Source organism: Netta rufina (genome assembly GCF_964035555.1).
Source record: "Netta rufina genome assembly, chromosome: 3".
NCBI classification, from domain to species: domain Eukaryota; kingdom Metazoa; phylum Chordata; class Aves; order Anseriformes; family Anatidae; genus Netta; species Netta rufina.
The window spans coordinates 57,327,575-57,349,814 of record NC_140125.1 but is presented as its reverse complement, the minus strand read 5'-3'; the positions used below and the strand labels follow the sequence as shown (position 1 = coordinate 57,349,814).

At 38.9% G+C, this 22,240-nt stretch overlaps 1 protein-coding gene across 2 annotated transcripts in view; it reads right to left on the bottom strand.

Annotated features, from left to right (window-relative positions):
• Nucleotides 1-22,240, bottom strand: part of TULP4 (TUB like protein 4) — a 146,165-nt gene that overhangs the window by 17,779 nt on the left and 106,146 nt on the right. Inside the window, exons 5-8 of one of the 2 annotated variants that reach the window (XM_084283313.1) lie at nucleotides 14,935-15,115; nucleotides 12,248-12,382; nucleotides 8,158-8,324; nucleotides 7,327-7,362 (exon numbers count right to left, since the gene is read on the bottom strand). In XM_084283313.1, the coding sequence (XP_084139439.1) occupies nucleotides 7,327-7,362; nucleotides 8,158-8,324; nucleotides 12,248-12,382; nucleotides 14,935-15,115 (519 nt within the window). The remainder of the gene's footprint in view (nucleotides 1-7,326; nucleotides 7,363-8,157; nucleotides 8,325-12,247; nucleotides 12,383-14,934; nucleotides 15,116-22,240) is intronic. The other variant, XM_084283314.1, reaches the window with a different exon arrangement.

Here is a 22,240-nt window from a genome sequence, read left to right as displayed (position 1 = left end):
TGAGAAATCCTTCATGTACCATCAATAATTATTACATAGCTTGTCATAACCATTATTTGTGGGACAGAGCCTCGGATTTGATGAGTGATCACATAAAATGTCCCTACCGATGGGTATTTTCATTATTTGAGAGCGTGCTCAACCCTCCTACTGCTTGGCAGTAATGAGACAGTTCATGTTGCTTGCAAAACAAATATGATTGGAAAGGCACTGACAAAAGTTAGGTACCTGCCACTTACAGTGTACAACAGCCTGAGGAAGGCACTAGGAGATAGGCCCTGATTTCCTCAAGGACTGACTTCCAGCACGGGCAGAACTATCTGCCTGTTAGTTAGTGCTATCTGATAGTTAGGAACTATCTGATGGTTACTGTGGGAACCAAACCACATCCCTCTGGTCACACTGGATCAAGCAAAGCTTACCTATAAATGAGGTGAGGGAACAAACAAATGTGTGACTTAGCACAAAAACGTTTATTGCTTACATAGAGTTTAATGCCAGAAGAGATTATGAAGTCTAATATCCCAGCTATCATGAACCAATACACCATACCAACAGCCCTACCATGAAGTCTAGCATTTCAGCTACTATAACATAATATAATACACCAAGATAGCCCTCTTCTCATCCAGTTATCTGAAGCAAATGAAACCACATCTCTCAGGTTAATGCAGCATGCAGGGAAGAGCAGAGATGCAGACATTATCAGTGCAAAAACCTGTGCAATCTTAAACATACTCCCAAGGAAAATTTTTTTTCAGTATCTTTGAAATGCTGCGTGGGACCTTTGGCAATAAAGCACTGTGGAGCTGAGGAACAGTTAGAAAGCCAGAAGCCAAAAGACATTGTCTCACTGTATGACTTCATCTCAATTTCCCAATAGGCAACCATAACTCACCCATCTTCTGACTTTTGAACACATGACTGCATTATTTAGGCATTTTTTATGTATGTGCATGCATTTTTATGTGAACAATATGTGCATGAGTGGGTGCATGTTTAAATAAACACACGCACAGAGAATCATAGAATGGCCTGGACTGGAAGGGACCTTACACATCATGTAGTTTCAACCCCCATGCCATGGGCAGGGACATTTCCACCAGACCAGGTTGCCCAAAGCCCCATCCAGCCTGGCCTTGAGCACCTCCAGGGATGGGGCATCCACAGCTTCTCTGGGCAGCCTGTGCTAGTGCCTCACCACCCTATGAGTGAAGAATTTCCTCCTAATATCTAATCTAAATCTCCTCTCTTTTAGTTTAAAACTGCTCCCCCTTCTCCTATAATTAACTGTCCATGTAAAAAATCCCTCCACATCTTTTTTTATAAACCCCATTTAAGTACTGAAAGGCCACAGTGAGGTCTTCTTGGAGCCTTCTCTTCTTCAGGCTGAACATCCCCAGCTCTCTCAGCCTTTCTGCACAGGAGAGCTGCTCCAGCACTCTGATTGTCTTTGTAGCCCTCCTCTGGGTCTGCTCCAACAGCCCCACATCTTTCTGGTGCTGGGGGCCCCAGACCTGGATGCAGCACACCAGCACCAGGGCAGAGTAGAGGGGGACAATCCCTTCCCTCCACCTGCTGCCCAACCCTCTGTTGATGCAGCCCAGGATATGGTTGCCCTTCTGGGCTGCAAGCACACACTGCTGGCTCATGCCGAGCTTTCTGTCCACCAGAACCCTCAAGTCCTTCTCAGCAGGGCTGCTCTCAGTGAGTTCTTCTCCCAGTCTGTCCTCATGTTTGGGATTGCCCCGACCCAAGTGCAGCACCTTGCACTTGGACTTGCTGAACCTCATTAGGTTTATGTTTGCCCACTTATTTAGCTTGCCCAGGTCCCTTTGGATGGTATCCATTCCTTCTGGTGTCACCTGCAAACCTGCTGAGGGTGCACCCAATCCCACTGTATGTGTGATAGATAAAAATATTAAACAGATAAAGATATAATACCTACAAGGGAAGAACTGTTTGTAAACCATGACATTTCCACTCTCCCATTTACATATTTAGTCTGCCCACATTCCTCACCTTTTAACCTTTATATACTCAGTCTCATCAAGTGGTGCTTGTAAAATACTGCTTTGCCTTTGTGTACTGATTCCCCAGGCAGGCCTTGCCTTCTTTTTCTATGGCATGGTCAGTGCCCCAGTACTCCTCAAGACTAATATCCAGCAGCACTTCATTTTCAGGGAAGATCTAGGACTTATGATGAGGTTCAGAGAAAATTAGCTCATGATTAAAGGCCTGGGGAAATAAAAGATCACCCAAATGCCAGATCTGACCTGACCTTTAAATGTACTGCTCCAATAATATTCTCAATAACTAGGCTTCCCACTCTTTCCCTTGAAGGACATGGATATGAATCAATTACTACTGCAAATCAGTTATTAGCTGGCTTCAGCTAATAACTCCAAACTATGCAGAAGAAAAGCAATTGATCTGCCATGTCTGAAGCAAAAGTATTGTTCCTTATAAAGCATGCATTTATTTCTATTATTTCCAGTGGGTTTAAAAGTCAGATACGTCTACTCAATGCCATTCATCTGTCTCTCTTACAGGAGGAAACACAATTTATCTACTTGCCATCACTTGTATACAGTTCAGTCAAAGACAACACTGTTCAAGCTATTCCTTGCTTCATTCCTTCAGCTCAGAAATCCTGAGCTATGTGGCTCGTCTGATGCTTGCACTGGTTCCTTGATTACTAGAACTGGAAGTCCCACTGGTAATGAGATAAACAAAAACAGTATTCCAAGGCAGAAAGTCCAGCAGAGACTGGGATGTTTCTCAGGAGAAATGGTATCTACTGAATGGTACATACAAGTAAAAACCCTAATGGACACTGTCTGCTTTCTCTCACTGTACCTTGCTGTTGTGGAGATGCATGCTTTGCCTTTCTCCCTGCTTTTTTTCAGAGATACCAGAAGGTGCAACGGCTACAGTGCCCACCTGGCTCTTCTGAATTTTGTGTGCACATCTCTGCACTGCTGTAGAGTTCAAGGATAATTGTTGGAAAGTAATTTAGTATTTTCGTTCTTCTATTACCCTTATTTACAGTGGAAATAATATTAACTAGCAAGAGAACTGATGGTGATAAAAGCAATAAAGACTATGACATGCTCAGAAATTACACTGCTGTGGCCTTACATGATTTTTCATGCAGCAAACTCAGCAAACTCTTATTTGATTTGCAGGTGTTTCTTGTATCCTGTTTCTACAGTGAGTTTTGGTGTTGTTGTTTAGATTTCAATGTAACTATGAGATTCCATCCTAGCAGAATGAAGCTGTTCCTAACCAAGTATAGAAAGGCTGTATTTTGCAGTCCTGATCATGACCCATTCGTGTAGCAGTCAGAAATACTCTTATGGCCTATACAGAAAACATGAAGGTCTTTATTGATATCCCAAAGAATTGTTATGCTGGTTAGTTCTAAGCTGATGCTTTTGTTTTTCATCCTGAAACTCTTTTATTTCTGTAAATAAACTCTTTGAAACTTTGGTGTCATCCAACGACAACTAAATAGGATTAACTTCAGGCAATAGAAAATGAAAGACAATGTTAATTCAGAAGCAACAACCCTGAACACTGTATGTGAAATAGATGAAGACAAAGCAAGCAAGGTCAGTTCAGCTGGGTAACATAAAAGGCAGCCTCTTCTCTCAAAGTCCTTTTGATCTGAATTTAACCTAAAATTGCACCTTCCTTCTCAGGCCTTAGTAAAATGGATTTTACACAATTATCAGGTTTCTGCAGAAGCACACTGTCTTAAATCTAACTGTTCAGATGCCAGGACATTTCCAGCACAGGAGCAGTCCATGAAATGTCATGAGGGCTCTGCTGACTGCAGCATGGTTAGAGCAAGTGGGTCTTCTCGAAGACTACCCAGACCTTCTCCCATAAAGATTTAGCCTTTGGTACAAAACTCTGGATTAGGGTTTAAAAGTACTACACTGAGAAAAATGTGACGACAGTTTTTCTGCATCATATCTTTTTGCCTGTACAACTGCTGATTCTGAAACTTGCTGAGCTCACCTCATTCTTATCTTTCTTCTTCTTTGCACTTTAGGTCTAATCTGTTCATACAGCAGTTACACAGCAGTATAAAATCATAAGCTAATGTAAATTTACTCTAGGATTATAAATGCATAGATGAGATCAGTATCAGGGTTTCTAAATCCACCATCTTCTTCCCCTGGTCCTCTTTGGGACACGCAAGAAAGAAAAATCATAAAAAAACAGAGAAGGAAGCTGAAATATAAGCAAAAAATGTGAATCATCAAACAGAATAACTTCACATGTTTGGTGAAGTCAGTAGATAGCTGATTTTTAAGTGGTCCTGCAGGAGACTCCTGAGTTTGAAGTCCAAATAGGAAGACATGAAGTAGTTGTATCCACTGAGAAGTGAATTTTGTGACAGCGGGTATGGTTCATTGATATAATAAATAACCCTGTTTGCACATCAGATGAGAAATTCTCAAGTGACAGAACTCGATTGCGGCATTTCCAGGAAACAATTTTAGCAAGACTGACACAGTGTTGAATGAGGCCTATTACTATTATTCCCATCCCTGATTATTGCCAGGAAAAAGTTATGAGGATTTAACAAATAGCATAAACATTCTTCAAAAAAAAAAAAGGAAAAAAAAAAATTACAACCAGCAGGGCAGCCTGCAGTTTTAATAACAATTTTAAATGCTGGGAAAGAAGGACCATGAAAAAAATTGTCAGATAAAACAACTGGGCACATTTTTAGTTCATCAGGTTGATGTTTCTACACACAGGGGTGAAAACAGTAAGTACTAAGATTTACAGAAATTGATAGTATATTTTGAATAGTTATCCGCCGATCAACAACCTTTAAGATATGCTCATTGAATAAGATAAATAATCAGTATTGACTCTTGGGAGTCACAACATGGACCTGTTTTTGATATAATTGCTTCTGGTAATATAAAAGTCTGGTGTGACTTTCTGAAGGGACTTCAGGAATTTTTTCATCATTCTTTCACAGTTCAAAGCAGTTTGACTCCGTGTAGCAGAAGTTCTTCATTTGCCCAGATTTTAGCAGTGCTTTTTCAGTTCATTGCACTATATTCTGCAAATACATTTTTTTCAGAATGTCAGGGCTGAAGCCCCAGTGCAGAGAACAAGAGACAGTTACAATATGCTAGCTCTATCATTCTGTTTATGAATATTATTTTTCAGTGTTCGTTTGGATACTTCTAAACAAGTGCAATTTCCCTTCCTAGGGTTTTATAGTCAGCAAACTGGGTTTATGAACCATAAAATCCTACACTGAAGGTGCTTAAGAGAGTTAATCAAATGATATGGAGGATGTCAAAAACATATTAAAGCTGGAGGAGAAGGTGGCATATAAAACACCTTTAAGGGAACCATGACAACAGTCATCGTCGGGATCAGTAAACTGCAGTACCCTAATCTATTCTATATTGGGGTTTGCAGTGACTTTATGCTACGTAACATTCCAGCCAAGTTGCATATAAATCACACATCAGCTTTAGATTGACTTTTGCTATAAACAATTCAGTAACATTTCTTGTTTCCTGCAACACCCTACCAAGATATACAGGATAGGCAAACAGCAGAAACAGAGATAGCTGAGTATATTTTACTGATAAAAATTTCAGACATCTGCTTTATCAAAGGACTGGGACAGAGTACCACATAGTTTTGCACCAGTAATCCCCTATGTTCTATGTTTGTTGTTGCTTTACTTTCTTTGACCTTTATATTCAGAACAATGCTCATTTGGAATAAATGTGCTTTTCCAGTCACACATTTGCTTGCTTCAGAAGAAACAGTTTAAATAGAAGAGTTTGAGATGTGGAAATTCTTTTCTTCCATTTGTTTTCAATAACCAGTGATGAGTTTTATGAAATCCCATTACGAGGCTGACTGCCATATTATAGAAAACTAATGAATTTACTTTGATGAATTTGTCATCAGACATATCACTGGGACCACTGACTCACTGTCATCTTTGCGTATACATCTTTGGAACAGAGGTACAGAATAAGGGCAGTTACTAGCAATATTTTTGCAACAGCAGTCTTTATCTGGTTCTGTTAGTAGACTGAACACTTTGCAATGTTTTAGCATATCTGTTATTTAGGTGGTAATATTGTTAGACCAGCATTCAAATACATACTAGCATAAAGTCCACACGAGCAGATACAGGTGTCTTTCTGAAAGACCCCCTCACTTCCTCCGGCAGCTCAGTAAATACGAATTTAAGTGCACTAAATAAAGAGAATAAACATTGACTAACAACATGAGAGGAATGGCTTTAATTTAGGGCAGGTTTATGCACACAGTTTTAAAATTAACATAAATATGTGAGTTTGATTGTTTTTTTTAGCCTGTTTTCCTAAGGAAATGAGAGTCCGTGATTGTGATATTAATTGGTGGTTTCCATCTCCCTATCTTTCACTTCCATCCTTGTTTAGTAACCTCTGAAGCTGTAGGCTGTCATCAGAAGTCGAGAAAGAGAGGGAAATCTCCATGATAATAAAATACTGCTAAAATTTCAGTGAAAATTGTCAGCTGGAAAAGCAGAGGAGCTCTGGTTAATTATTTTCACTATGAGACATAGTGCATTGTGGCGCAGTTACCTGTTCTGTATGACCTGTCAGTTTGTCCTATGAGTACTCATTTAATGGCAGAATAATTACCTCTCACACCAGCCACAATATGTGCTTATAAATAGAATGGAAAGGAGAAGAGCTGAAAAATATGAAATGAAGGGATGTTGGAAGAACTAGCGGAAATGAAAGCACTGAAGCAAAAGAGAATTTGAGGTTATTGGGAATACACTGGGGGAGAGAGCAGTAAGAGATGAGCCTGTACAGATGTACATCTTAAAGCAACCTGTCCCCATCCGTTCCACTGCTCAACCATCAACTTGATTTCACAGCTCAACACTGAAGTGTTATACCAGTTCAACAGCTAACATGGACATACTGTATCCTAGAACTAAAGTAACAGAATACAGCTTGTTTTTAACCTGGCCTGGGAATGAGCTGCACTGGTATAAATATGTTTTCTCCAGAAGTGATCCACTGAGAATAGGGCTGTGCTACTTTGCTTAAAGGGCTACATTTACAACAATAAAACTGTGTGCATGGGTAAGTCTTTTAGATACCTAAACCAGCATTAGGTATCTCCGCACATATTCAGGTTAGCTTTAGACAACATTATTTTATTTTATACACTATGGAACTAAAGAATTCTATCTAAATTAGAGCACTAGTACTAATAAGCACAGATTAATGCTAAATGTAAGTAAACACAAAAGCTCAGCAGCTGGTTTACTGTGTCATCCTTTTGTATCCATCTCAGATCACGGTACTGAAAAGGAAACAGTAATAGATGGTAGCATCATTAATCATAATTAAGTAAATATATCTAACATTTTTGCCACTTCTGGATTTCAAAGTTATTATAAATTATATTTCACTAGTAACAGTCAGGAAAAAAAAAAAAAGAAATAAGCTGTAGAATGATGTTCAGCTGTGTTCTGAAATATCAGTGGAAACTTATGAAGCATGTTGTGCTCCTGAGCAACACACGTGTTGACATTTGTTTGTTAAGTAACATGACCAAGGTTACAGTGAAAATCTGTACAGTAAGTGGGAGACAAGACTGCCTAATTCATCCTTCTCCATCTGATGCCAAAACAGGTAAAATATTGCATCAGATCAACTGATTATACATTAGAAAACTATAGCACTAACAAAGAGAGAATAACCTTGTGGTACTGATACTGGACTTGGAATATTTTAGTCCAGTTCTTGGCACTGCTACAACATTAAGCAAGTTATCTAGATTTTTGTCCTCGCCCATTTACCTGTGAAATAACTGAATTTCCCTTTTCTATCTTGTCCACTCATTGCCCGATGGTTTTAGGAAACAGAATGTTTCTTATTTCATATCGCACAATACCTAGCCTTAGAATCAGATGTACTCTTGAATATCTACTGTAATACAAATGATTATTTACAGTGTTTTTATATATATATTGTATTTATCAATTCACTAAGGACATTTTGCAATCCTTTTCATATTGCAGGTCTACACCTAAAAGCCAATGTGGAAAAATCAAGTCAGCAAAGCATTAAGAACTGACTTAAAAATACCTCCTACCTGCACAGGTGTCTCCAGAGTGTAGATATGTTCCCCGCGCACGTTATAGAACTTGACAAGTGCGCTTTTCAACAGGGAGCCATTGCTAAGTTCAACAAGCTGACACTGCTTCTCCATCCCTGCTACTGCAAGTAGGTCTCCTTGCGTACACCACTGGACCACCACATCTGAAAGAGCAAAGATAGTTTGCAGTAACCAATTATTAGAATCAATAGGAACAATGTTTCCAGAGGCACAACAGTGATTTGAGAATCTAAACCATACTCTCAGAGGTTACTTAAAAACCTACATATTTTCATCAGAATAGTAGCAAATATAATGTATATGCAATTCTGAGAATGCCTCTTCCTTTTTATTTTGTGGATTGCAAAAAAAGTGTAAAAACCCACTAACTTCTCTATCTCTACAGTGAGTATAGAATGTAAATTAGCTGTTGTTCCTAAATATGTTAAGTACAAGAATTTATTTGTGATGTTAAAACTGGTGTGGAAGATATAATGTGTACAACCTTGGGCTAAATAAGTGAAATCAATTTAATGCCCAGATAAATAACCTCAGTGACTAAGGGAGCAGCAAAAACTACTTGTGTGGAGAGGCCTACAGTGCCAAAAAGCAGCATATGTGGCAATGCTTCATACCCCCACTCTTTGTGAATTTAACTTTTAATATAACCCAAGATTTGTAACATCAAACTTGAAAGACTTGGATTTTTGTCCTTAAATTCATATGGCCTCCAAGTCATAGCTTTTCATTTGACATGACTTCTGGAAAGCTATTCCTTTGTCTAGCAGAAGTTTGCCAGAAGCACACAGGGATTGCTTAGTCTCTCATACACATGGATATGAATATACATATCAGTTACTTCTCCTACAGGCACCTCATAATGAGGAACGCCCACAGCTTAATTTGGGGATGCTAATTTCAAACCGTTATATCCTCCAGCTCGTTGTCACACTTCAACAAGAGCACCAAAACAGTACTTTGTGTTTCTGCTTGTGTTTCAAAGGCAGATTTGCATGTGCAAGGAATACTGAGCTAGTCTTTAAACCTTTTTAATCTTAAACCAGAGGTGAAAGGCAGCTATTTTGTACTGAGACAAAGTGATGGTAAAGACAAAACTTTTGTGCTCTGGGATGCTCAATCTGCCAAGAACCTTTTGAAGACACTTGTGGGCGAGAAGCTGTCTTCAAATGAAGAAGCAGGAGAGAAATAAGAGTTGGCAGGAAGGATCTCAAAATTGTTTCAAGTTGTCAACTTGTCATTTTCAGGGACTTTTATGTGCAATTTAAAATGGTTTTGTATTATTTCAACTTTCTGATATTTCTCATGGGAATTATGCTTCTGTATGTATCAGAAGCAAGACACAGGTTTCTCAAGATAATTTTTTCAGAGCCAGGCATTGTATGCCTCTTTTTCTCTTGGTTGTCGGCCCTCTAAGTAATCTACAATGGGATTTAATCCATCTTTCTCAGAGTTTGATGATAATTATTTTAGAAATCAGTGGGGCAAGCAGATCAACTCCACTTGTGATAATGAGCTTTACTACACTCGCTTAACTACCAAAGTGAAACAAGAACCTCATTTGGCTAGCTGTCTTCAAGTAAAACTTCCCATTGATCCCCATACCAAGAGAAAGAGGAGTGATTATTGTGTCCACCAATTTTCTTTCTTGCTCTCCAAATTCCTAGAGCAAGGCTGCTGCAATGGCAGAGAAGAACCAGATGTGGTCCACAGCATCCCCCTGGGACGGAGTGACTCCACAGCATGTTGCACCACCAACGGGGTCTTAGGCTTTTTAACCTTGAGATAAAATAGCTCACCTCATAACCAGGTCTCAGTGCAAGCGCAGAGATTAGAAATGAGGGGGAGATTTCATCTAGGGTACTGATCTGCAAATGAATCAGCGGATCACAGTCATCCCCCAAAGCTAGTTAGCCAACCATCACAGGTGTGAATATTAAAAAACCTTTAACAGAGAGCACTCCAGATGTGCAACAGCTCTGCAGGTAGCAGTTGCAGCTAACTAGTACACCTAGTTGATGTATTTCAGTAGGTAGCTTTGAGAATCACTGAGTTAAAAAGTATGAAAAAAGAAAGCATACAGCTGAACAGTTCAGGACCTCTGCTAGAATAGACAAAACTTCCAGGAGTGTTTAAGCTGGATGAAGCGAAGAAGTTGCATTTGGGTAATCAAATTCTCATCCAACAGCAAAAGCTTTCATACAACAATTTAATGTGAATATTGCCAGTCAAATGACAGCTATGCAAAGCTAGTAGAAGGTCAAAAATATATTGGTATTGCATGAAAGAGTTTTATAGTTGCCTGCTTTAAAAATACATTTAGTAGCCTACAGCAGCCTATAAAGACAAGGGCATCTGCTACAGAGACCACAATGCAATACTTACACATTGCAGACAGAAACACGTGAATTGATTCACATACAACACTGAAGATCATTCACTCTTAGCTGATCTCCAAGTGGCTGGAGAGGATGGAGGCCCTGTGCTGGGTGGGTTGCACATTCTTACATGTGATAATAACCAGCAAAATGACAGTTGCTTGACAAAATTTTTGATAAGAAGGTACAGAAAATCTGTGTATCCATATATCAACTATATGTAAAATGCTTTTCATCATGCAGTGGTTAACTTCAAAACAAGACAGTGACATCCCAATCACCTTTCTCTCCCTCTGTCTCACATGTGCTGCCTATCCAACAAGATGTTGCACATTCTTCCTCTACTGATGTCAATGATGCAGTCAAGTTTACAGACCATAAAAATATTTCTACTGCAGCTTGTGCGCTAATATTTTGCTAGTGGAACGTGATGTAATTAAGGGACCTTTTTCCATTAGTGAAACAAGACAGACATCCTTGGCAAGTAGGATCCCTACAACTCTACACAGTGAGCAAGTTTCTCCTACTGCTTCCAGACAGAAGCACAGACTAGATGCCAACTCAAGACTACTTACCCGATTTACTATAATTCTACAGTGATGCTGGGCACAGAGGTGGATATCACAAGAGCTTCTCTAAATGGGTTCCAATTTTCCCAGGCTTTAAGCAGCCCTTCTGGCTGAAGAAGTTTTCTGGATCATAGGGTTGCCTCATGAAGCTACTTTTTGCCAGCCACATGCTTCTTGTGTTGGGACAGATGGAAGCAGGAGTGGGGCAGAATTCTCAAAGGTGGTTTTTTACCTCCTAAGACTCCCCTGCACAGCTGATCACCCAAAAACTACTGTGCTGGAATTAGAATAACTTTTTAATAATACTGTACAATTACGGAAAAGCTAAGGGTTTGCTTTGACAGTTTAGATTTCCCTTTTTTTTTTTTGCATCTAATATAAAACTGATTTACTTGTAGAGACCAAAAAGAATCAATGGAGCCCATATTTATGTATTCACTTATGTGCCTTAGTGAATTAAAATTTCTCTGCAGGCAAAACACTATAAATTTTACTGAGGGTGCTGGCAAGGTAAGGGACTCTTTGATAGGTAAGAACAGTAAAGATTTCAATGTAAATTAAAGATTTGACATGGAATGCTGATTTTACAAACATTCACACATCACTTAGCAAGATGTTATAGTAATAATCAGTGGAATTTTCCTTCTTTCAGCATAACTTGCCTCTTTGTAATCGATAATTTCAGGAAGTTTCCAAAATTTGTAAGACATTCAAAAGAGTATTGTGATTCATACCTGGTTACTAAAAGCATGGGAAGAGACATTGTGAATTAAAAATATAAACAAAGTGTTATATAAGAGGACCATTCACACAAGCAAGCGTTAACTTAATAGCACAATCGTCTGAAAAAAGACAAACAGATCAATTTGCTCTAGAAAGCTCCCATAAAAACAAAATCTCAAAAATTTAAACATTTTTCCAAATACAAAAAGATCTATTAACCAAGCACTGCTCTTTCACCAGCAGGTGTCAGTGCTGATAACGGCAACACCAGCAGCTGAGCTCTGGGTGATAAGAGCTCCTGGGTTGAGAGATGAACAGAAAAACATAACCTATACACACATAATTAAAAGTGCAAGTAAAACAGAGAATAGAAGGGGGTGAGATGTCTGCCTTTTGTACCTTTCAACCCTGAGCGGATGATAGTAGGAGAGAGGTCATCGTAATTGTTCATTAAACTGATGTCTCCAGACGTGAAGCTGACGGTCAGTAGTGGCTTGGTGTTCTGCACCGGGACTGGATATGCTGCTGGACCATCTGCAAAAACAAGGCTCAGGAGTGAGCGAAAAGTGAACCACCGAAGTAATTACATCCACATTGAGAGACACTGTAATTAAGCTTGTCCTCATCAGGAATGGTTCCAAGCCTCAAACTCTACCTGCTTATTTCTGTAATGTCTGTAAGCAACAGCAAAGCAGGTGCAGCTAGTCAGTTTGTCTGTTTTTGTGAAACCCCAACATTTTTTTCTTTTTGCATTTTCACTACAGTAAATCCAAAGGGATTTATGGATCTTCTGTTACGCTGCATAAAGGTGGTTTTCTGTATTTTTTCATTGTGAGCTTCCCAAATTGAAAGCTGGTGCTTTGGAAGGTTTCCTTGGACCCAAAGTTGAAAGACAGCATAATAAACAGTATAATCACTCTAAAAGCTACTTGTTACACAAATTTTCTGCTTGGGCAAGTGCTGGGGACTCCTGGAGTCACTAGAGAATTTGTAAGAGCTTCTAAGAGAACATACTGACCTTTCACAAATTACTGTATTTTAAATGTTAAGAGCTAGGCAGCAGCATAAAAAATTGCATGCCATCCTTCACAACAGGATCCAATGTGCTCAAAGGTGGAGATGAGCTCAAATGGAAAACTTCACTTTCCAAACTATTTCTATAAAGTCTCTGCTCCTCTGAGCTTACTTTTCAGCATTCACCAAAATTCATTTGTTCAAATACTTAATGACCAGTATCACCATCTGCAGCATTCACTATTTAACTCATTTTTTTTTTTTTACAAACTTTGACAGGAGATGCTGCTGGCCCCTGATAAAGTGCTCACAAGGCCTGACCAGCACCTTTTCAGTCATCAAAAATAGCACAGACACTTAAAAGTAATATTGCTTCCTGAACTTGCAAAAGAGATGATCAAAAACCACTTCAGAGAATGGTATCTAGTAATTAGCAGCTCCGTGTGTGTATATAGTTTGGTAAGAAAAAAACATCAAACTTGCAGTCCTTCCTACACTTCTGTGTGAGTCAAAGGCTTGTCACCTTTGAGAGGTTTATTCTGCATCTGCTCTAAAGAAAACACATCATGTTTGGGTAATCATTAAAAGTAGACTTGTAGGCTTCTAACGAGTACACCCACCCCCTGACTGACTCAGAAAAAGCTAGCACATTTGGATCATTTAAGTTCTCATCTGTGTACTCTGCAACTTCACCATCCCCCAACTGGATTTTAAAAAAACAATAAAAAAAACGATTTAATGTTGTTCCTTGTCTTGCATTAGAAGCTTGCTAGGAGACCTGGAAGTTTGTTTCTTTTATTCTAAGGTAACAAATCTCACCAGAAGTGAGACATGAAAGCCAAAACAAACCTCAGGCCAAAAGATGTTACATTTTCTTCAGATGATCAGACTCTATCAGTATTTATTAAACACGTATGTTTATTATATTGACATACACACAGGTGATTCTGGAAAAGATACATTTTTGGATTGAACCCAAATTAGACCTAAAACTGCAAGAGTTCTCAATTCAGTGGTTCAGATGTGAGATGCACATTCAGAATCATTCATAGCCATTACGTATTCAAATTTTCCATGATTCAGTACAATCACTGATATAATAGCCCTTAATTTAGTTCAGACATCATATACTGGAACACAGACACAGCTTACTTACATCTTACAGAATAATCAACAGCATTTACAAAAAGCATTATTACTATTACTTGGACTGAGAAGGACCGGGATGAAAGGAGTAATGACATATCCTACCCCACAAACCATGTACACCCAGTGGCCTGCTAGGTCTTTGCTATTTATGATTTCCAAATAATTTAAAATCAAAACATGTCACACAATGAGTTTTATACTTAGGGGTCATGAAGGATTTCTTACTGACTGCCAAACTGGCAATGTGCTCTGAGGTATGGGAATTAGTAACTGCAGATAGCTCAAGTTATCCTCTTTCTATCACATGTAGTTGAAGGAAATACTTTTATTTCCATTCTTCTCTGAGATTTATTGAGTGCTTTATGTCATGACTATCAAGAATGGGACTATAATTATGAGTATAAACTCTGCTTCACAGGATTCCTTTAAAGATGTAGCACCTTCTGCCGTGTCTAATATGGGTGTCTTTGCACACAAATTGATATAATAATGCATTCAGTTTTGTGACTGTCCTCTGACTACCTCCATACATATGAACCACTGAAATATATCATGTCTGCTTATCAGTGACACCTGATGTGCCCTTATCTAGTGTTTTTCACTTGCCCTCAATAAAAACTTAGAGTTCTGTGCTGTTACCTCATTTGCACAATTGGAGGCAAAGCAGCACAGATGAGGTATGACTCACAGCAAGTCATACAGCAGGATTACTGGCAGAGCTGGGGATGAACCCACTCTCTCATACCACTATTCTGCTCCATCCCTGACTGTACCTCAACAGGAATGCACTGTCTTTCCACTTCTACCAGCTTAAAACCATGGCCATCCTGCTGTTACAGTACAACGTGACTTCTCCCTGGTGTTCAAGATGTCTTCATGACCACCAGCAAAGCCAAAGCAGAAAGATGTGCAAATAATCCTACCTTGCGGTGGGGAATAGTCATCGGAGTCTGTGTCGCTCTCGCTGCTGTCCTCCACCAGGAAGCTGGGGTAGTTCCAGGACATGCTAAGGATGCCATCTGACTCGTGAAGGAGCACGTGGGCCAGCATTCGGCCATGGCAGTCCATGACGATAACCTGACCATCAGCGGTGCCAAACAGAACCTGAAAATAACACAACAGCCCCCAGCCCCATCAGAGGTCAGTGACCGGACCCTCCTTTGAATGCATCTTGCAATTAACCTGCTATTCTGGAAATAAATTAAAACCACAGCAGTCTGGGGTTTGAACTGGTGCCATAATAGGACACTGCAACCCATCAAAGATGTACATGAATGAAGACTAAGCAGCAAAATCTAATTTGCTTGGATTGGGAAAAGCCAGAAGTCATCGGACTTCGCATCTCTTGTGCGTAGGCATTAAAAGCAGCTTCCGCTGACTCAGAGACAGCTGACATGGGAGAAAATTTGTGTCCAGTTAGTACCTGTGCAAAGGGTAGTGAGCGATGAGAATCTACAAACTGCCATAATTATTTTATTACATACCTCAAAAGAAAACATGCAGGCCTATTTGATGTTTCTTGCAAGAGAAGTTGACAGAGGAACAAAAAGTGACAGGACCTAAGAGGTAAACTCCTAAAATCTGTGAGCAAGTAATGTCTCACAGTGGGATTGATTTTGTTTACTTTAATATGAGCCATTACACTTTATTTGAACTTGGCCATTACTACCAGTAAAGCAAGCTGGTAGAAGGGCTATCACAGACTCTAAAGTATTCTTGGATTATACAGAAATTTCTAAAATCAGTGGCAGAAATGATGGTATGCTTCGGTTCTAACAAAATCAAAAGACACATCCGACAAAAACGAAATCCTAGCAGAGATTTCAAACAGCTCTTGAGAAACAGAAAGCTGAATAGAGGAGGACAGGTTATTCGATTGATGAGCAGAGAGAAGGTGGGAGAAATGTCTTCCAAAAACAGAGGCAAAGACAGTATGATCACTCAACTGGAAGTAGATTATTACAGCCTAGGAGGAAGGCAATATGTTACATGTTCAGGAAGAGTGAAGAAGAGCTTCCACCCACCATTTCAAATACAAAATGGATAAGGCAAGGTGTTTTTTTTCATGCCCTTAAACTGCTCTGTAGGCAATGTGTGCTGATTGAAGTCAGACTGATGGGAACCTACAATTTATCTTTTATGAACGTTTTCTGTCTTGAGGTTTTGAACAAGTTAAGATCCTGTATATTTGATGAATTTTAGAGAAACATCAGGAAATTAGGATTAATAAATCCACCAAATGATAAATGCATTAGCCAAGGCTGTTGCTGCTACCACAGAATTCACGGCAAATAAGTTTTAAATGAAAATTAAAGGCACTCATCAATTTGAAAACTAGCCAGCATTTAAAAGGAAGCTAAAAGGAAGGTCAAATCTTATACCTGCTCTTCAGTCTACTATGTATTTTGGTTTTACAGTCACCCTTTCACATAACTTGATTTCTCTGTTGCCATGTTAAAGTGTACAAACTGAAGGGCAAATTGTCTATGCATTGGAAAGAAAATATCTGACGCACAGGTTTTATCATTTCTCTGTGAAGGGATGTGTGGATTTAAGATTCTAACAATTGCATACCCAGATCAAAAATTCATCTAGCCTTATATCTTATCTCTAACAGTGATCAAGTATTTGGAGAAGAATAAAAGAGCAGGATGTACCGAGCAAGCACCTTCCCTGCATACTCATGTAGCTTCAGATAAAAAATACAACCTCTTCTTTGTTTAAAGCCTGCTAACTGGTAATTTCACTGGGTAACCTTTACCTCGTAACGCTATAAGAAATACAGGATAATTTTCCCCTATCTATACTTACATAGAAAGCAACTGTCATTGTTGCTCTTTTGGAAATTTCAGAAAGGAAGTCTGGCTTCAAAGGTCTCGGACGAGAATAAGAAATACTACGTATTTTTCTACAGGTGGTGATCAAGAAACAGAAAGTTGTAAACCAGAGGAGGGATTCAATAAGAGGAACTCCAGTGAAGTTATTAACACCTTAAGGAAATCAATGAAGTCATTTCACATGAACACACACAACCAAAAAAAACAGCACCTGGCTTCCCTAACTGTAATCACTACATGATATGAATATCCTTATGTTAAATAGCTTCTGGGTTGAAACAGCAGGTGAAGTTTGTTATGAGCCTCAGACTTCTACTCTTAGCTATAAAAGTAAATTAGAATTATAATTAGAATAATTCACTTGGAAAGGACCTACAAAGGCCATCAAGTCCAACTACCTGATCACTCCAGGGCTAACCAAAAGTTAAAGCAGATTATTGAGGGCATCATTCAAATGCCTCTTAAGGACTGACAGTCATGGGGCATCAACCCCGCTAGGTAGCCTGTGCCAGTGTTTGACAACCCTCACTGTAAGGAAATTTTCCTTTTCATCCAGTCTGAACCTCCTCTGCCCTAGCTGAATTTCATGCCTCTGATAGCTGCCCAGTGCTCCAGTGTATCTAGATCCTTCTGCAAGCCCTCTTGCTCTGTGCACCACAAGCAACCAGTCACCAGCCAGATGTAGCCCCATTCACTATGACCCGCTGAGCTCTACCACCAAGCCAGTTCATCACCCAGAGTAACATGAACCTGTTTATCTCACAGATAGGACTTTCCCTTCATGAGCCCATGTTGACTGTGCCCATGTAAGATCGAACATATGTAAGAACTCAAGCTCTACTCTACTCTTCTTCCATTTGCATCATACCATCTATTTTCAGCTGTTCAACTGCTTTTTCATCCATAATCAGCATATAACCACTTTCACTATCTACATTGAAAACTCTCTACAAAATAAACTCTACAAAGCCCAGATCCTACATGTTGTCATTGCTAGATTCTCACACCACTTTTAACCAAGCCTATAGACCAGCTTTTTAGCAGTCTCCTATGAGTTTTCAGAAGTGCAAAATAGCTAGATAGAGGAGGCAAGACTTTCTGTTGTTTCCAAAAACATCAGTATAAGATTTCTGTCTCCTAAAATTCTGTAGAAACACTTTCTAATTGGGTAGGAATAAAATGTTGGGACTCATTACCCAAAGTTTAGTCTAATCTCAGTCTAAAGCTAATTCTTTTGAGTAGCACTGCCCCCAATTAATTTAAAATTATGAACTCATACTTTAATTTCTAACTCAGATCAGAACAGCTGCATGTGGGCATCTTAATTCTTGCACTGGGACCTACATGTAAGATAGCTCTTTAGCAACTTAGAAATGTCAGAGGGTACTTCTTATCTCTTCAGCCAGGCTATAGGTTTCAAGGAGCAGCTTTAAGTTTTCAGGTTATTGTAGCAATACAACCTTTTTGATGAAAGCATTTATCAGGCTGATAGCTCTGCTGGCTGAACTCCTGCTGAAGCTGTATAAATGTCTAATGGTGTTATCATCCATAACATTACCCAGGCTATAAATGCCATACTCAAGCTACGTATGTCAGATGAATAAAGCTCTCTTGACCTTCAGAAGAAAAGGTCAAGCCACAGGGTATACTCGAAAGATTCAATGGAAAAATTAAATGGCTGTATTTTAGCTGCCTACATTCATATTTTTCAGGTATTTACAGATCTATGAAGTCTGAGGGAATGATGGAAAAAGGTAATGAACAAGTCATACTGGTTTGTTAACTCTCAAATATACAAACTAAACAATAATAATAGTAATTAAAAAAAATATTCCAAGTACTTATTATGAAATGGTTCTTTGGCCCTTTGTTCTGTTCTTCTATTTTTCTCATCTCCCCTCCTTTCATACTGTTCATTATTTCAACTGTTATTACATGTATTACCACATGCAGAATTGCGTTTGATGAATAATACAAAATCTGATAATAAAACACCTTAAATCACATATACATTTAAAGTGTGACTCAGTTACACAACACAAATACAGTTATTTCCTTGCAAAACGTATCAGACATAATGAGTCCTGTACTGTAGTGAAGCTGTGGCTGATTAAAGGTCATATGGATGCAGGAAACAAAAGAGGTACCGTTTCTAGAGCAGTCTCCAGTGGAGCCCTGACGCTGTATGCTTTGAAGGGAAAACTGACAGACAGCACTGGGATAATTCATATGACGTTTTCTAAGCATACCGACAGCTGAAAGCTGGGTTAAGTCCAGAGACACAGGTGTCTGGGTTCCTCATGAAACCCATGCCCGTGTTGATTTCTATTTATTATAAAAAATCTGAATATCTGAAACACACCCTTCTCTGAAATCTAGTGACCTCTTAGCCTGTGAGGTGACCTGTGATGAGTTTCATAAGCTAGTCTTGGTAAATAAAGAGGGGTTTCATCAGTTTTGAAACCATTACCCATGGAATTAACATTCAATACTGCAATCCCCTTAAAGGCCCAATATTTCAAAAAGTCTCCAGTTTGCAGCCTAAAATGCACCAATTCCTAAAAGACATGGTAATCAAAAGATGGGCTATTCCACTCTGAAGTTATTTTTTTATGAAGAGATGAATATTAGAACAGCCAAGAAGCTAAATAATTCAGCCCAAGAGGAGCAACTCCAGCCTGTTTGGTGACTTTGCTGTGCATGTCTCTGTTGTGCTCAACTGCTGCTATTCCCGTAAGATCTGTTGTGATTCTGCAATGCACCTGGATCAGATACAGTGTTGGTATAAATGGTCTGGCAGCACTGAAATGTATGGAGCTGTAATACTGTAGCCAAAGATTTGGTGCACTGAAGGTCCAGCTCAGGAGGCCCACTACTTCATAATACAACTAGAATTTACTAAAAATGATGTTATTTTAGCACAAAAAATATTTTGTTGTCATTTAATTTGGTTTAATGCCCATAAAATGACCTCATCAACAGTAAGAATGCTCAAGCTTTATGTTCATTTTAATAAACCACTACCGTAGGAATGGGGGAGATCCCACCATCTTGCCATAGCTGATCATACACAGCAGCTGAGAAAAGTCTATAAATCACAATAATTGAATTAAGTCAATGAAGCTGTGTTGAGTTCTATCTGCAGAAAATCTACCTGCTGCTCATTCCTACATCATAGCCTGTCCTCATTGCCAAAGAAGCTTTCCGGAACTACAGTCACTTTGATTTTCGTAGTTACTGAGGATAATCCAATCCCAGCAATAACGTATTTGATAACTTGATATCAAGAGTTAAAAGACAGGATTACTTCCAATCTAACGTTTGGGTTGTACAAACTGAATAGTCAATAGTGCTGCAGAAGGATATTGATAAAATAAGATGCTGCCTTCATGATATTTAGTACTAACACTGAAGGTTTCAAATGTTGCTAGTCAAACAAAACTCCCAGAAAATCTGGTCAATACATTTTTGGAACATGTGCCTTCCTTTAGTATCAGGGCAATGACCGATTAAAGTTCACGCTGAAGTCAGGATAGCACTTTTTGAAAGAGAGAGTCCAGTACCGTGACGCTACATGGCCAGAAAAGGAACATCTGCTTTACTTAATGATGGATCAGGATTAAAAAACAAAAACAAAACAAACAAAAAAAAACTTTAACTTTTTAAAAAGAATGTATATTCGACAACTGAGGGAAGCAAAACAATTTCACAGACAGCTAATTAAAACAACATTGAAAATGAATATATCCTAGTATTACTTGGTTATTTTAAAACCAAAATTTTTAGAGAGACACAGGACTTGTTGGTCTCTATCTAGAGGGACTAGTCAAATGACTTGGTTTAGAAAGGAGTGAGCAAAAGATTCTTTGCAGTTCACAACTCCTGACTCTTCTAGTTCTTTTCTCAATTTTCTCCATTTTCGTTTTAGGAGACAATGACTTACCCTGCACAGAGTATTTCAAGCAAGACCACAGCACTAATGTGACAGTACTGTAACAGTTTTGTATTCCTTATCCATTTTGATATGCTCTTAGGGTCTCTGACTGCAGGTACTAACTGAAGTGGGTTCCCAGTAAGACTAAGCGACAGGCAGGTCCCAATTATACTTGCAAGTTTAATTTGGAATCCAGTGCAAGTTGCATTGACAACTTGCATTTCCAGGTATCGGTTGGATAGCGGGACTTGATGAATTTCAAAATAACCCATCCCAGGACCCCTTTTTAATTTCCTCAGACTGTTACGAGTTTCTTAACAGTGAAATAGTAGTCCATGGCACAAATCTCATCAGCATCTTGTGGCTATGGAACTGGTGGATGATCTCACAGTGCTACTGTTCTTATCAATATTAGGTCTAAATTTGTGTTTTAAGAACATTTTCTACACAATTTTTTCCACAAATTCTAGTTTCTCTCCAATTTCTCTCATGGCTTTTTACCTGCTCTTACTGGTTTAAAACATTCTCCACAGTTGCATTTCCAAACTTTGAAGGATTCCTCTTCTACCACACATTTTGCAAACCTTGCTTTTTCAGCATTTTCTTTTACTTTCTGCCTTTATGGTTCTTTTTCTGTTTGGCCCCACATCTGCTGAAACCTTGTTACCATTGTACCAGGTAGCACCAATGCTGCCACTAACTGTTTATCCTGTGTACCTCTGAATTTGCAGCCACCTTGCCAGATGTTTGTCTCGCTGCCATTCATCTTTCAACATTTAAGACTTGTCTTTACGCATTTCCTTTAGCCTCCTGTACCCTCAGAAGTATAAAGTCAGCACTGAACTTCAGAAATTAGGTTCTGAAAAAATGCTAATAACGTCAACTGTGTGCGTTTGCAGTGCCAGAAGACGCTGAGCAGTTCAAGAAAGCTGAATTAGTTCTGTTTCCTTTAATTTAGCCATCTGGCCAAACATTCATATTCATGCTAGGAACAAGCTTTACAGTCATCACCACAATGCCATCGTACTAATAGTTAAATCCATTTTGCTGATTCAAGATTAACTGAATTATAAACTGATTAATATAAAAAATGATGGATCAAACTTCTATTTATGCAGATACGCTTAGTAGCATGGGAAATATGTGGAAAACGATTGCCTTTAAATGTTTTCATTCCCTCGTACTAGCCAAACAAAAAAGCCTGCCAGTCTTGCAAAGGTTGAATTAAGACATTTTGCAGTCCGTTTAGTCGCAGTATTAACGTTTTGCGTTCTTTGTGCTCTTCTTGTTTATTTCTTCTCCATCAGAAAGCATGAGACAACGCATTAGCAGCCTCGTAGGATACATAAAAAAGTGAAAACCTTGTGTTGTTTTTTTTCTTAGTGTGATATCTCTGCCTTTACTTCTTTTTACCTCACAATGCAGAAAGAGTGAGAACCAAACAGAGGGAGACAGCTG